This window comes from Syngnathus leptorhynchus, chromosome 10 (assembly GCF_054491065.1).
Source record: "Syngnathus leptorhynchus isolate UIUO chromosome 10, UIUO_Slep, whole genome shotgun sequence".
Classification (NCBI taxonomy): Eukaryota; Metazoa; Chordata; class Actinopteri; order Syngnathiformes; family Syngnathidae; genus Syngnathus; species Syngnathus leptorhynchus.
In genome coordinates, this window is record NC_141204.1 from 3,488,311 (window position 1) to 3,502,612 (window position 14,302).

Sequence of the window (14,302 nt, forward strand, 5' to 3'; positions counted from 1 at the left end):
AATTTTATAATAATAATAATCCAATTGAAATTCACAAAAACAACCACGTTGGGGTAAAATGGATTTCATTCTTGATGGAAAATTTTGAAAATTTGTTATTGGCATTTATAAAGTAATGAACAATTCTACAGTTATATTCTTGGAATCCAAAAACTTTTTCGGGGCCGTGAAAAAGCGTCAAATCGAACAAAGCCTGAGGGTGGTGAAGTGGTGCTCCAATTGTGAAGCGGAGGAAACAACAGCCATGACGAGGATGGCCAAGTGCCAAACAGTAAACCTCCATTAACGCAAACATGCGGTCGTAAACACCTCTGCCCTTCCATCTATTGCAAATATCTCATACCGAAAAACATTTTGGAGAAAACAAGATCCCGTTAACAAGACGTCAAGTGTGGAGGTTAACGATTAATCCTTACAATAGCGGGTGGGAAATTATTTTAATTTGAATTTCCCTTGTTGGACTTTGAGAAAATTGCGCGGATGGAGGTGGGAAGGGTCCAGACACACGAGGCCTGGCAGAGCCTTGTTAGACGGGTACCGGGGGGGGGGGCACACGTCGCGTGCCAGGCACTGCTCGTGGGCAGATGGCGAGTCGCCGCAAAACAAGCAATATGTGTTATATTGAGGGCGGGAGGACTGTGTAATCATAGCATCATAGCTTTTCAAGAAAATGCTGCCTTGTCTAAAGAGGAAAGTAGTCGTTTAGCCTGGGTTGTTAGTGGAAATTCATTTTTTTTTCCAAAATCAGATCATCTGTCAGTTGTTTATTATTAGCCTTAATGTGGTCAAGAGTTTGAAATTATATATTGAAGCCTAGTTTTTAGTATATTAATACTTTAGCTGCAGTGTTATCACTGATTAGCATGAGCTAAATTGCTAGTGGTAGATGGTTCATATGCATTTGACGAACAAATGAGCTGATCTTTTTAAAGGGCCTACGCACAAACGTTATCATAGCAGACAGATTTGAATTGTTATCGTCCTGTATCAGGGGACATAATGATATCAGAATGTAGATATTGTTTGGCGAGATTAAGTCTTTGATAGGAGATTCATTATCTTGAAAGTCTCACCAGTTGGTTTGTGGAGGGCTGAGAATTAGAACGCGCCACTCGAGCCACTTCCTCTCCCGCAGTAGGCAATTTGGTGGATTAATGTTGTTCTTTATGACATTTTCCTTAATCGAGCCAGGTGGGGATTTGTGTTCGGCGTGGCTGCCCTCTATTTGGCAGGTTAAAGCACTTGGCGCCTGCATTTAAGGGGTCGACGGGTCGGGAAAACGCTGGCAGTGGCTCTGACGACCAATCATCGCTAATGGCCGCCCATTAGGACAAATTAAACATTGTTTGTTTTGGTTTTAGTCTGTGCTGTGGAATTAAAGGATTCTCTTTACATGAGTTTAACTTGTAGTTTTTGTTTGAAGTGAATGCACCAGTTGATATACAAATGTAAATCCAATTCATGATGACATATTTGGTTAAATCCAAGTCACATGATTTATGGAGACCTTGCCGCTCCATTTCTGCCATGTTTTTAATATAGCCTTGGTTAGGTCCTGGCATTTTAGAAATGGATTTTGAGCAAAATTGCTTGCTGTGTAGTAGGCAGTCACTCCAAGAAAAGTTGCCTTAAGTGCTTCATGGGCAGATAACAGTAAAACAATTATGGAGTATAAGAGGCGTGCCTCAGGGGTCATGTGTAAGTACACCACACTTGCTGTTTAAGCAACTCATTCCCAAATATGTGAAATACTCTCAATGATATTTACACCTCATTTCTGTTCAGCAACGACAGATCTGAAAGCAAAGATCTCGGAAGCATCAAATCATTGGCGGCGTTCTCATGCCGGAGTAAAATTGCACGGATCAATGCGCAGGCAGACAGAGCTGCTTGGTTTCTTTTTTTGCATGGCATCTCCAACAGGCTCTCTTGTCTCGCCGATCATTACCCGACAAGTCTTCCCCGTTGGGAGACTTCTCGTGGTAATTGCCCGTAGGTTCTTATTCTAAAGGGTCAAAACTGGGAGGATGTGTCAGAAGATTCGAACATCAGATAGAGGTGTAGATCAGGGAGGGGCATTTTAAATCCTGGAGGGGGCCGTCATTTTTCATCAGTGCTACTGCCAGGCCACATAGGACCAGGCAACCAGATGAATGGCAAAAAAAAAAATCTAAATATGAGCAAAGTATATGTATTTAAGTATTTAAGTTGCTCATCTGTGTCGGAGAGGATCAAAAGGGATTTTTTGTCGCCGTCTCTGGCTTTCTTGGCGATTAAGGGTCGCAATCACTTCCCCCCCCACCCCCTCGCTCACATACCGAGAAGCTCCGGGCAGGACCAATTGGTATAAAACCCCCGGCAAGCTCAGAACCCCGTCTAAGTACGACGACCCCCTTCCACTCAGTCTCCATCCTGTACTACGCTGGAGCCTGATTACAACCCACTGGTGGACAGATTAAACCCCATCCTGCTGTCAATCCAACGCTCCCCCCCCCTTTTTCCACTGGCCGCTATAGCCGGAACCAGGGAAGCACATCGGGCTACTAATCAGACACCAAAATAGACAACAATTGTGGGTCAGAACGAACGTGCAGAGAAAAGATGGTGGCGCGGTGGTCACATGACAGGATTGTCCACAGGAATATCAACTAATCCACACCCTACACACTCATAAACACGTAAAAACCGATGTGTGTTTAGATGCGGATTAAGCGTCCGGAGGGATTTAGGGGTGATGTATGGCCGCTTTACATCTGGCCGCTGCCTTCCGGATTGTGGTTTGACCTTCCGTGACCCATCGTTGAACTAGCAGGCGCGGTCGTCTGCGCTCGTGTTAGCATCGATTGGCGTACAAGAGGTGCAAGGCAGGGTTTGAGCATGTCAGGAATACTCCCGGAATGAGATTACGGCAGCAAAAATCAAAACGAGAACATGAAGAGAGAGGGGATTACTAATGAAACATGAAACGAGGGAGCGGAAAGGCGAGTGAGTCAACGTGTGGTTCTGTTTGGTCTTTTGGATTAGAGCAGATTAAAGATCCCGTGCCTTGCTTATTGTCTAAATAAAAACATCAATTCTGTTTGGTGGTAGTTAAATGCTAGCAATGACAACGGACAGAAAGAAAACGAATCAAATTATTCAGTTCAATTCAAATTCAGTGATTCAAACACACCACTGCTATATATTCAATCCCAATCATGCTGACATGAGCTAAAGGCCAAAGGTGCTTCCAGGTGGCCCAGGGAGGGAGATTTATGAGTGAGAAGTCGTGAAAATAAAATCCGCCCCTGATTAAACCTAGATCTTATCTCTGGGTGGACCTAAAGACTCACACGGGCATCAACGGCCTCATTGGCTCTGAGCTAATAAGAGCAGAAAAGGCATTCCCATCCATTCTTAACAGAACGTGTGAAGTGGAAAGTGGCGTGCTTAAAATGTCAGCAAATGATATCACACATTGCAATAGACGTGTGTATTTGCGACGTTGTTTCGTCAGCTTTGCCTGCCGTCGAACGATGTGGGGGCACTTTTGTCAGGATGTATTGAGTGGCTTAATATTGTAAACCAGTGAAGCCAAATTGCCAATCTTCCATTTGCATATGTTTCTCGAGTTTCCTGTCAGGCAACAAGAAAAGCTGCTGAAACACAATTAAACATCCCCGTGTGCTGCTGCTGCTGCTGCTGCTGCTGCTGCTGAACTTGTACTACGCACGATTACAAGAAATGAATGGGGGGGGGGGGGGGGGGGGGGCGTGAAAAAGGTAGTTTCACCAAACTAAGACTAAACACCACTGCCTCAAAACTTTTAGAATCCATCAAAGCGGATTATCGCTAAACCGATCTACAACCACGTTGTGTCGTAACTGCGAGAATTCAGTCGTTTTGGCTCAGTCAACACCTAAGTTGCTAACCTTACTAGCGCTAAATGCTATGATGCTAGGAGCAACGGATAGTCCCGCCAACACACGAGTCATTTAAAAAAAAAAATCATTTCATTTCAAACTGTTATGTTGTAGTACCTGAAAACTATGCTAGTAACTCTGTAATTAATTTCACAAAATAATCATTGTTTTGTCGCATCGAGGCCATCATCAGGATGAAGAGTTTAACAGATTTCCTCTGTTGTTGGAGCAATATCATGTCATAAGATGTCAGACGGCAATAATCGTCTTTTGATTCTCGCTAAACAGCAGGGACGCTTTTTGGCAAGAAATCCCGCTCTTACCGTCCGTATCCTGGCCCCAGACGGCATTTAGCGAAGACAGGATGACCATTCCTGTCGCCAGCCATCTGATAAACCATCGGCCCCGTCGCATCTTCTGTCAAGACTTATTGTCTGCCAACCTGGAGGAGAGAAAAGAGATTTTTTTTTTGGGGGGGGGAGTCTCATCACAAATATGCTTGAGAAACCAACAGCTCTACTCCTTCAGTAGGCTGTCACTTTTAGTTTGATGCACACTGAACAGAGAGAAGACGCTGGCAGTTTGGGATGAAGCTCAAGTATTAGTTCCGCCTCAATCTTAAAACTTCTTCTCTTGTGCTGCTTTTCACCATAGCGGCTTTCCGTTGTTGTTTGGTTTGGAGTGGCTCAGGTAAAATGCATGCTCAATAGGGTTTAAATGACTCCATTTAATGAGGTAGCATTGTGGAACAGATTTTCTACAGGGGGAAAAAAAAAATGTTTTGAAATCCAAACCAATGATTTTGAGGTTCCGCTGCATTTATTTACATACGGTTTATCCGACACACCATTTTAATGAGTCAATAGCGACTTTACAGACCGGGTGTTTGGGGGTTGTTTTCTTGCTCCCAGTCAGTTTATTTCAGCTGGCAGCATCTTTCTTTAAATTGGCTCTATCTGTAGACTTTTGTGTTGATTTGGCTGCTGCCGTCACGTGAAAAGAATCTCCAATTAGATTAGTGAAAACAACCCAGAAGAAGCAACAGAAGCCCAAGTTATTAAATCCTCTGCTTCCAACTTTGCTTGAACAATTGGCCAAAAAAAAAAAAAAAAAGTACAAATCGTTTGAAAAGATTTCAGATGAGCCGGAACTGAGATTGTGAGCCGGGGTTCTCTCTCAAGACTTTCAATCTGAGATCCATTTGATGGAAATTCCTGCCATCACAATCACGTTAGCATCTGCTAGTGTGTACAATGTCAGACTTTGTCAAAACTTTACTGTCTGTTAAACCTTCCTCCAACTTTTTTCCCCCCAGCAAGTTCACAGCAGGTAGAGCTAATTCTCCCGCCGTAAAGTGACAGAGCGTGAATCGGCGCGCCGGTGATGACAGCGTGATCGACCTTAAGTGCGGCATTCGGGGGGGAACGCCGTGCACCACTTCCCTCAATGAATCTACCTCGCTAGCCCTGGCAGACGTTCCTCGATAGGGTCACGCTTGGACTAACAATGGAACACAGACTTCTACATAAGACCAGTTATTCTTTTTGAGATCAAGAATTAGCATTAGTTAGCATTTAGCTAGTTTTAATTCCAGGTACCAGGTGGGGTATCTGGCCGATACAGATTTATATCGCGTAACACAGTGATTGACTGTTAATCAACTTTAATTTGGCTGACACTTTCTTTACAGTCTACCTGGATCAGTCGTGATACTGACCCTTTCATTGGCCCATTCCACTCAATACACTCTAATTGATTAACAAGCACAGGTCGCATCCTGAACTACATCTCGGCTAATTCGTTTTGAGAGATCAAATCAAGCTGACCCTAATCTTGAAAAGGGTCTCTCTGGTGGCCCAAGATATGAGCTAATCATTTTTTTTTTTTTTTTTTTAAACTCGGGTCACTGCAATAAAATCGCTGGTGACTGAAGATGACGAGCAGGTAGGATTTACCGACGTGTCGCTCACAGATCGACGGTTCCACGCCCGTCCGGAGAGAGCCGACGTGTCGTCCAGTGAAAAGAAAAAAAAAGATAGATGATATAGTTTTGTTGTCTCGATAGTTATTGTTGCAACGACTACTTTGGTTTCGCCATCCATCTTTTCTGTATCACGTCAAAAAGTGCAGTCTTGCATAAGTGGCAACCCCCACGGAGAGAAGTCATTTCATTCCGCAGCATCTTCCGTATCTGCTCTCCTCCACGCTGCGTCACGTTCCCATAACGTGGCACAATGACGGTGGCTCAAACTTAATGAAAGTCGAACTGGGGACATTTCTAACTGAGCACTGAAAGCAAATTACTTTAAGTGATTCATGAGTTCAGGTTTTCCATTGTAAAGTTGTGAGGAAAATCCATTCATTCATTCACAACTTCAGCACTGGAGTCAGATGCTAATGTTAGCCGCTTGGTAGCTCGCCATTAAGTGACACGTCAAAACAGAAGACACTAGTTTTTTTTTTGTTGGGTTTCTACTTTTTGTTTTTGTCCCATCATCCCCACTGACTTAATATGACTCAAAACTGCCGCAACAATCAAATAACTATATAATTATCAATTTCACAAGGCTGCAGAAGATGGCTTCCGAATAGCAGAGGCTTGAAATTTTAGGTGCGAAAGACGCTCATCAAGACAAATGAAAGAGTCGGCAAATGATATGAATCTGATGAAATGTTAATTTTTTTTTATAGACAACGTATAGCCAAAGCTTATTCAAAACTAATATCAAGGCCAGCTGAAATTGCTGATAACGATATCTAAGGTTGTTCAATAAGGAATAGGATGGATCATTCTTCGGGGAAACTTAAGAAACACTTGATCCACTTATACTGGTCCGATAAGTACCCTGGGATAAAACAGGCTTGATAATTACAAGGCGTTTGATAACTGCTTGCTAAACTGTGATAAGCATTCATACTGAATCACACGCTGCTGTTTTCAAACGCTAACGATAATGAAACCTTTGCCGGAGTGAAATAAAAATTAAACTGTCAAGGACTTTTTCCTTTTCTTTTTGTAGGGGTAAACAACCCCCAGCTGTGTAAGCGACAGGCGCGGCAATAAAACGTCTCATTTAAGTCGGTGGAGAAAAATCGCCATTTTCAAGTGGCCAGACGTCCTCATCAGTCTCGTAACCACTGCCTCCGTAACGCAGGTAATGGAATATAGCCACGTCAACAGTCCGATCTCAGAGTATTTATGTCAGGCTAGCAAAGTGAGCGTGTAACAAAAGACCGAGTGCACCGATGCAGGTAATATCGAGGATTAGATACACCTCCAACTAACGACCCTGACAATGTAAAAATGTCAAATTATACCCAAAGTATACATTTTATTATGCGTCGAAATTTGTAGCTAAGGCATTTAAGAAAAAAAAAATCCACCTGTTGCTGAACCGAACCGTTAATTCATTAATGTTACGAAATAGGAATAGAGAGTACCGATACCAGGTATCGATATCAGTGCAGATACCAGTCTATCAAGTCCTCCTCGGCACTAGTTGGCGCTATAATATTGTTATATTATTGTTGCTGTTGACAACACAGACACGTTACGCCGCAACGCAAACTGAAAGCTTATCTTTGCCACCGTGTCGACAAAGCACCCACCGGCGTAACAGAACACCATTTGGAGCGAGGCTAAACCGAATGCTGAAACCCAAGATGCCGTTTCTCTCACACACACACACGGCCCTTGCACGCTTTTAACAATCAATTTGCGAGCGAGATCTAACGTTAAACCCGATGGCAATTCATTACCTACTGTGAGATACAATCAGCGGGTAACAAGGGCGGCGCTTTAATGACAACTAGTGTATTTGCGGCTTGTACGGTGATTCCCATCGGCGTAAACATCCAATCAGACGATTGCCATTAAAACTTGATAGCGAGCGCCCTGACAATCTGATCAGCTATACAACTCAATAATACAAAGTATATTCGGATATAATTCGCACCTTACTCCATTTTATATGATGTCCCTGAAAGTTTGTGTTGATTGATTGACAGCATGACGTCACGTCATTTACATAAGCGCCATCCTGCCTTTTATCCATCTTCCCGAAGCATCAAGTGGAAGCACCAACTCCTCAATTATTTGTGTTGGGGCTGTGAAGGCGTTGAATACTTCACACCTGTTTTTGTAATGTATCTGTAGACGGAAATAGATTTTTTTTTTTTCTTCCGTGTTTGAAGTAGAACTACAGAAGAGGAGGAAATATGAAACGAGGGCTCGGTTGTTTGCAGAGACGACTCCAATTCTGCACGGAAGAAGAGAAAGAAAGACGACACTTGTGTTGCGATGACGTCGTGCAGGAAACTGCGGGCTACTGAGTGTTGTTTTTATTTCACGCTATAGTCCAGAGTTGTGTAGGAGAGCAAAAATAATCACACCCGTCTTCAAATGCCACGTTTTTGTGATACTAAAAAAATTAAACACTTTTTTTTTACCTATTGTGTACAACTCAAAGAAAAATAAATGAAATAATGCAGTTGTAAAAGTGTGCACACCCCAAAAGGATTTCAGAATTGAGTTAACCCACATCAACTTTGGATGTTCTAGTAGGCTTTTTTTCCTTCCTGTTGAAGCAAATCGTACTGTCCGGGAACATATTTTAGCCCCCCCCCTATGTTCTTCATACAATTTCCCAAGAGAGATGAATTACGCTGCCATGATTTGGCACCATATGAATAAAACGCAACTTCCCCGAAGCAGCTCAGCATTAACTAATGCAACTCCTGGATGGCGCCGTCGCTCAATCGATGTCGGAAAGCAGACCCCGCCCACTTCCCCGCCGCTCCATATATTTAGCATTTTCCTCTCAATCTCATTTGCATGCATCACCAGTCAATGTAAACTTCTTCAAAGCAGACTGACTGCATCTTCTTTCATCGCTATCTCCTCCAAGCACATTAATCAACTTTTTTTTTTTTTTTATCCTCAAACACATTATGCTGATTACTTCTCTTAAGAGAAGCCACACTTTTTTTTTTTTATAAACCAACACAATGACACTTGTATTAATTGACCGAGTGACAAAAGAGCAGCAAGAGAGAGAGAGAGAGAGAGAGAGAGGCTGGCAAAAAGCAAACCTCCACATGAGAAGGAAAAAGGTGTCATTGACTGAAAGGGACGGCATTGGGCTGCCAACGGTCTTCCCGCTGTGTTTGACTCATTCCTATGCCGGCTTGCAGCTGTTCTACTGGCCCGCTACGAATGGATCCTATTTGCACATTTAATTCCATTAGGCGGTGCAGACTTACAATGTCTGATATGTGACACTGAGCTGCTGATCTGACAGAGCTGCCCTTCTCACTTTGAAGGGAAACACTCAGTAGGACACGCCAAAATTGGGATACACTCTTTGCTCGATTCAATTGAAAATACCTGAAATCCATTCTGGCCTCAACTAAAAAAAATAATTGGGTGGGTTTTTGTTCCACGAGGAGAGTGAGATTAACAAAATATATAAAACTTCAAATCAAGAAATCCTCCCCTACCCCAAAACCCGAAACTAGTTTAAACCACTAACTTTGAAATACTATATTAAGATGCTAACCCTGTAACAAACGGCAGTTTTAAAAGAGCGGCGGAGGGGTGAGAGTAGGCTGGGGGGGGGGATTTCACTTGACAATGAAACAGCGGGATGAAGGAAGGAAAGAAAGAAAAGGAGTCTGGATAACAGTAAAACTATTTCACTTGCTCTTCTTGCTCCGCATGCTTCATTATTCACTCGGGACCAAATCATTTCAAGCATCACTACCCTCGGGACTCCTTTCAAATAACATTGAAATTCTCTCTCGGAGGTGTCCATTGTACATTTGAATATGTACATTTGGTCATATTTGCCGAATGCTAAGTATATATATTTCAAGGAATATATATATATATATATATATATATATATATATATATATATATATATATATATATATATTTAAATATATATATATTTTTTAATTTAGTTTTTTTAATTTGATTTTTTATTTTTATTTTAAAAAGATACATACACACACGGAATGCTGTCGAGTTCTCCTCCAAGCGCAAGCAAGTTGCAAGTGACATGGTTAGTTTCATCTTTGCCAACTATTTACCAGGCACTGCTCTTTTTCTCCATCTTTTGGTCCAAACAAGCCACTCCATTACTGCTCCATCTATAATGTATCCCCTCTGATTCACTTGAGTTACCAAAGCACCTCTCTAATTCACCCTGTTCACAGTTAAAATTGAAGACGCCTTAAGCTTCCCATCTTCCCACCGTGATAAAGAGGACAATCGACCTTCATATAGCACCCCGGAAGCTCATAACCGGTGTAAAACCTCTCATCTCGATTTTGGTGAAACTAGTACAAACAAGTTTTCATTTTCGTCTCGTCGATTGGCCACTTGGCTTTAAGGATTCCAACAAGATAGGATGTTAGTTTTTCTTCAAGTATGTTATGAATCATTTTAAAAACCACATTGAAATCCTAAAGTTGATTTGCTATTCTGACCTCTGAGCCCTTCGTTGAAACTTGAAACTCAAAAGGGTCAACAAACTAGTTACTATGTCATAGGATCGGGCTTTGAATATAATCACGTAGGTAATAGCCATTCAAATAAACATTTTAATTGGCAAAAACAGTAGGAACATATGCTGAGTAGAAAATAATTACCTGGTACACAAAATCAACGGTGAAGTGTGCCTGTGGGACACAATGGATGCTAATGGACGCTAGCCCCAACTGTGCTATTGAGGTGCAGCACATCAAATCAAACAGCAATAAATAAATAAATAAAAAATACAGGAAATGCCAATCTGTGTTAAAAACCAGAACATCTCCCAAAACTGGGGCTAACCATATGGGCCAATTTTAGTTGTTAGCTAACATGAGGTTAGCTCCATTGAATATTATTGATTATTCATGCCTGGAGCGTGGGAACATGGGATAATACTAAAACGGCAATAGTTATTTTTACGCTGGTGTGCATGTGGAACAAAAATTGGCTTCACTCCTCCAAAACAAACTTTGCAGCAAGAACAAGGCGACAGTATGAGAGCACCATGAGTGTCATCATCAAAAAATCATCACCCCAAAGGATTCAAGGATTTCGCCAAAGGTCTCAAATTTCCTGTTTCTGTATTTCATAGTGTTATCAAAAAGTGTCAGACCTAAACCCGCTAAGATGCTTTTCTGACACATGCGGGGGGAAATGTCGCAAGGAATGCTTGGTGTTGGTTATAGCAACAAAAAAAAGAGGGAGGGGAGGGGGTGAGGGACATGAAAGACATTTTAAGAGCTTCAAGGTGCTGTAGCGTAATCTGAAGTGAAACCTGTGCTAAAACATCCGCGCTAAATAGAAATGGCCGAGTAAGTTTTTGCGTCGAGGGCGGAGTTACAAATTTGCTTTCATCCTCAGCGATTCCACTGTGGTTCCATTTGTAAACCATAAAAAAAAAAAAAAAAAAACCACGAGAGCTCTTTTCTGCCAGGTTTGGCCTTTTTAGGTTTCAAACACGACCGGCTTCATTTATCTCACACAGCTGTGAGGTTGATGTGGAAAAAAAAAAAGCCGTACCACTTTACTACTCAGACTCGTTTGTTCACGTTATGGAATATGGCAAGTGAAACGATCGCCGCCATTTGACCTCTTTTTTTTTTTTGAATGTTTTTAAATGAGTAAAATATCTCGTTACGTTGCTTGTAATTGACTAAGCCAGCCGGTGAAAGAAAGTGAAGTAATTAAGTTTTGGAAGGAGGCCCCGCGTTGGGCTACCTCCCGCGGCGCAGGCTGGAATGATAAAACGAAGCTCTTATTGATATGCATATGAAGCACATAAGTGAGTAAACTAATAGAAGGAAACCAGCTGGCTCGCCCTCCGGGGACGAATTGACCCGAGAGACGTTCACTCATAAGCTTCCTTGCCTTCCGAATAAAACGCAGAGGGGGCAACGAAGATAAACGCGGCGGAGCCTCGCTGGAATTAAGTGGAGCATATCCAGTGAAGTGCCCGTCAATGGGATATAATCCTCGGGTAATCTGGCATCGATGCTGTGTTTCCCTTAAGTGATTGGTGGCAAAGGTGAGGGCAGAGCTATGGAGGGAGTGGGGGGCATTAAACGAGCACGGGGGGGGGGGTCATATTTGACACATGGAAGAGACAACCAGCTGAGGCTGTTTACATGCCATGCTACGGATAAATCGATATTAATCTAAAGAAGAGACGGGGGGGGGTCTTACCATGTTCTGGTTTTAGAGAGAGAAACTCCCTGTTGAGAAGGAGATTGGAGCAAAGAGAGGGTTCCCTTCATCAGTCTTTAGAGAAAGGTTTCCATGCAGGGTTTCTACAAAAGGCAGCTCCGTTCAAATCTCTTTGTGTCTCTTCCTGTCTGTGGTCATGACGTGTAAAGTAGGTAAGCTTATTACAACGGTCAGTAAAGGTGAGTCAAGCTAAAGTGCTGTATAGTCCCGCCTCCTACAGTACGGATCTGCCAGATATGCAACTTTGTGTTGTCGCTGGTGGTCAAACTGGGGTTCTTGGACCCACAGGCGAGTCTTAGTTTGAGGGTCCGCAAAATAATCTGCAACTGTTTTTTAATTCATGCCTGTGAATGGCAAACTTTCATACGTAAAAAGGCCCTAAAAGGATTGTAAAAATAAAATGGTGGCAAAGCACTATTTTCCAGTCAACGGCTAGCTTGCTATGGCTATCGTGGTAAGCTAACAGCAGTCTTTCATCAAAGCTCCTTCTTGTTAAACAACACCAACAGATGCGAGATAAAATTACTTTTTTATGTCTCTCACAAAAAACTAATGTAATAATAACAGGAAGTGAGGGGAAACCTACCAAAATAAAAGCAGTAACAGACTTGACAGAAGCAATATTTTAGCATAGTTATCCACATGGATAGATCGAGCTTGCGGTTTCTGGATATTTTTTCCCTGTCAGCCATTGAGGCAAATATCCATCTAACTTGTACAACTTTTGAGACACCCAAACTTCAGCACTGTTTTAGTTTCGCTCCATTAGTCGGATGTGTCCGAGACGGGTGCAGCATACTGGAAAAAATAAAAACTTTGGCTGGAGGCAGTTAACGGTGATTCACCTGCGACTTTTGCAACAATCGCTTTCTTTGCCCAACTTAAGCAACAACAAAAAGTCCTCCATCGATAGCTTCTGATTAGCCGTCGTGCTGAATAAATCCAAAAAAAGGTAGCCGGCCGCTACGCTCGATAAAACAACTTTGGCACTCCCGAGACTCGGCTGGAAATGCAAAACAGAAAAGCAAACGACATGAACTTTCCGCAGTGTAATTTGCGGAAAGGAGCTAAATGGGTTTGACTAATTTTGTTTATCCAACTTTTATGAAACAAGTTCAATAGATTTGGCAAAAACAGCAACTTATCAAGGACAGCTAATCATTTTTAGCCATTCGAGAGGTTCGCACATTTTTGTTGGCTTCAAAGACGTACGATTTAGAAAATGTTTGGAAAACTTGTTTACTCCTCATGGATGCCTGATACTCCACGCGGTTGGGTAAATAAACAGATTTAAAACGAGACTTTACGATAGTGTTTCATTTAGCTTCCTGATGATGACATCACAAGTCCACTTTTTTTGTTTTCTACAACAAAAGCTGACTATTAATCAGCCTAAGCCACGGTACTAATTCTCCCCCCGATGAAAACAAAGGGCAAAGGTTCACGAAGGAGTGAAGGCACGAAGGGATTTGCTGTTGAAAGATATAAAAAGTCGGATCGGAGAAAAAAAAAATCTGAAGCCGCCATGTTTGCGTGCGTTTCCTTTATTCGTCCGATGCGCCTTGATTGACTCATTACGAGGAGCAGACAATAACGGCATCATGGAAGCCTCTTTGGAGGAGCTGAGATTTATTCTATTTGCTTCTGTTTCATGAATAATGCCCAGTAGTTGTTTTCATTATGAGTTTATTCCCCAAAGCAGCCAAAATGATTTGTTTTAGGGGGGTGGGGAAACTGCTTGAAATGTTTTTTTATTGGGCCTCTTATACGGCGGTCTGCAAAGATTTTGCTAATAAGCAATGTGAGAGGTTATTGATATGAAGAAAGTATGACATGATCGTTTGGAGATTTATATGTTGTATTGTTTTCTATTAGCATATCTCGTCATGTAAATTACCGAGCATGAGTTGACTTCTGCCCCCCTCCTTTGAATAAAACATTCAAAACTTGCTTGCCAATTTTCCTCATAGTCAATGAAGGAAGGAAATGTTGCCAGTAGCGTTTATTGATTTAATTTCCACGGCAGCCAAGTAAGCTACGCGTGAGCCACATTTCAACAAAGAATCATTTCCAAAATGAAAATCAGCTATTGAAATTGATTTTTGATTCACCATCTTTGACCCTGGCTGCAGAGGTCCCGCAGGTTAATCAGTTCTAT

General features: G+C 42.1%; 1 protein-coding gene across 3 annotated transcripts in view; it reads right to left on the reverse strand.

Moving 5' to 3' along the window:
* Window positions 1–14,302, reverse strand: part of LOC147049952 (protocadherin-15-like) — a 109,258-nt gene that overhangs the window by 70,170 nt on the left and 24,786 nt on the right. For all 3 annotated transcript variants that reach the window (XM_085921536.1, XM_085921535.1, XM_085921534.1), the window contains one exon: window positions 4,226–4,344. In XM_085921536.1, the coding sequence (XP_085777662.1) occupies window positions 4,226–4,316 (91 nt within the window). In that variant the 5' untranslated portion in view covers window positions 4,317–4,344. The remainder of the gene's footprint in view (window positions 1–4,225; window positions 4,345–14,302) is intronic.